General features: G+C 63.9%; 1 protein-coding gene across 1 annotated transcript in view; it reads left to right on the top strand.

Moving 5' to 3' along the window:
• Window positions 1–1,451, top strand: part of LOC114071961 (protocadherin gamma-A12-like) — a gene marked incomplete at both ends in the record, with an annotated part of 40,713 nt that extends 39,262 nt beyond the window's left edge. Inside the window, one exon of the mRNA XM_027909866.1 lies at window positions 762–1,451. Coding sequence (XP_027765667.1) covers window positions 762–1,451 — 690 coding nt within the window. The remainder of the gene's footprint in view (window positions 1–761) is intronic.
• Between the last annotated feature and the right edge of the window lie 3 nt (window positions 1,452–1,454).

Genomic DNA, 1,454 nt, shown 5'->3' with positions numbered 1-1,454 from the left:
GCGGGCCGGCCGGCGGGCGAGCGCTGCTGCTGCCCGCTGTGCTGCTGTGCCTGTGCTGCCGGGCGGCGCCGGAGCGGCTCCGCTACGCCATCCCCGAGGAGCTGCCCACAGGCTCGCTCGTGGGGCCGCTGGCACGGGACCTGGGGCTCAGCCCGGACGAGCTGCCGGCGCGCAAGCTGCGGCTCAGCGCGGACAAGCAATACTTCACTGTGAGCGAGGAGAACGGGAACCTGTACGTGAATGAGAGGCTGGACCGGGAGGAGCTGTGCGGCAAATCGGGGTCCTGCTCCATCAGCTTCGAGGCGCTGGTGCACAACCCGCTCAATGTTTTCCACGTTGAGGTGGCCCTTGAGGACGTGAATGACAACTCCCCGACCTTCAGCAAGGCTACTCTGGAACTAGAGATCGATGAATCGATTCCTCCCGGTACTCGTTTTCCTCTGGAAATGGCCCAAGACGCAGACGCGGGAAGCAACTCGATGCTTAATTACCAGATCAGCAGCAACCCATCCTTCAGTCTGGCAGTAAAAGAGAACCCAGGTGGAAAGAAGCAGCCGGAATTAGTGCTGGAGAAAACACTGGATCGGGAGAAACAAAGTTCCCTTGAGCTGGTGCTGACGGCAGTGGATGATGGGGATCCCGCGAAATCTGGGACTGTTCAGGTTCGTGTCAACGTGACGGACGCCAACGACAACCCGCCCGTGTTCAGCAAAGCAGTGTACGAGACGCGAGTGCCGGAGAATCTGCCGGCGGGGTCGCTGGTGCTGCAGGTGCGGGCCACGGATGCGGACGCGGGATCCAATGGGCGGGTCTCCTATTCCTTCAGCAACGTCCCGGAGGCGATCCATGAGTTGTTCTCTATCGACAGCGAGAATGGCGAGATTAGGACGTCGGCTGCCCTTGATTTCGAGGAGAAAAGTGAATACAGCTTCGGCCTTGAGGCGAGGGACGGTGGTGGACTCACGGGTCACTGTCAAGTGCAGATAGACATCACGGACGAGAACGACAATGCACCCGAGATCGCAATTCTGTCACTGTCGAGCCCCGTGCCCGAGGATGTGCCAGCCGGCACCGTGGTGGCCCTGCTGAAAGTTCGTGACCGGGACTCCGGCGAGAACGGTGAGGTATCGTGCGAGCTGTCGGGAGAGGCGCCGCTGTCGATCGTGGCGTCGTCGGGCGGCTCGTACAAGGTGGTGACGGCGAGCGCGCTGGACCGCGAGCAGGCGTCCGAGCACTGCGTGACGGTGGTGGCCCAGGACCGGGGCAGGCCGGCGCTGTCGAGCGCGGCGGAGCTGGTGCTGGAGGTGTCGGACGTGAACGACAACGCGCCGGTGTTCGAGGAGGCGGCGTACAGCGCGTACGTGCGGGAGAACAACGCGGCGGGCGCGCTGGTGGTGCGCGTGAGCGCGCGGGACGCGGACGCGGGCGCCAACGGGCGCGTGAGCTACTGGCTG

This window comes from Empidonax traillii, unplaced genomic scaffold, assembly GCF_003031625.1.
Source record: "Empidonax traillii isolate 1590-97213 ecotype Southwest subspecies unplaced genomic scaffold, ASM303162v1 scaffold2475:size40719, whole genome shotgun sequence".
In the NCBI taxonomy this organism is placed as follows: Eukaryota; Metazoa; Chordata; class Aves; order Passeriformes; family Tyrannidae; genus Empidonax; species Empidonax traillii.
The sequence above is the reverse complement of the archived record's forward strand: the minus strand, read 5'-3'. Positions and strand labels throughout refer to the sequence as shown.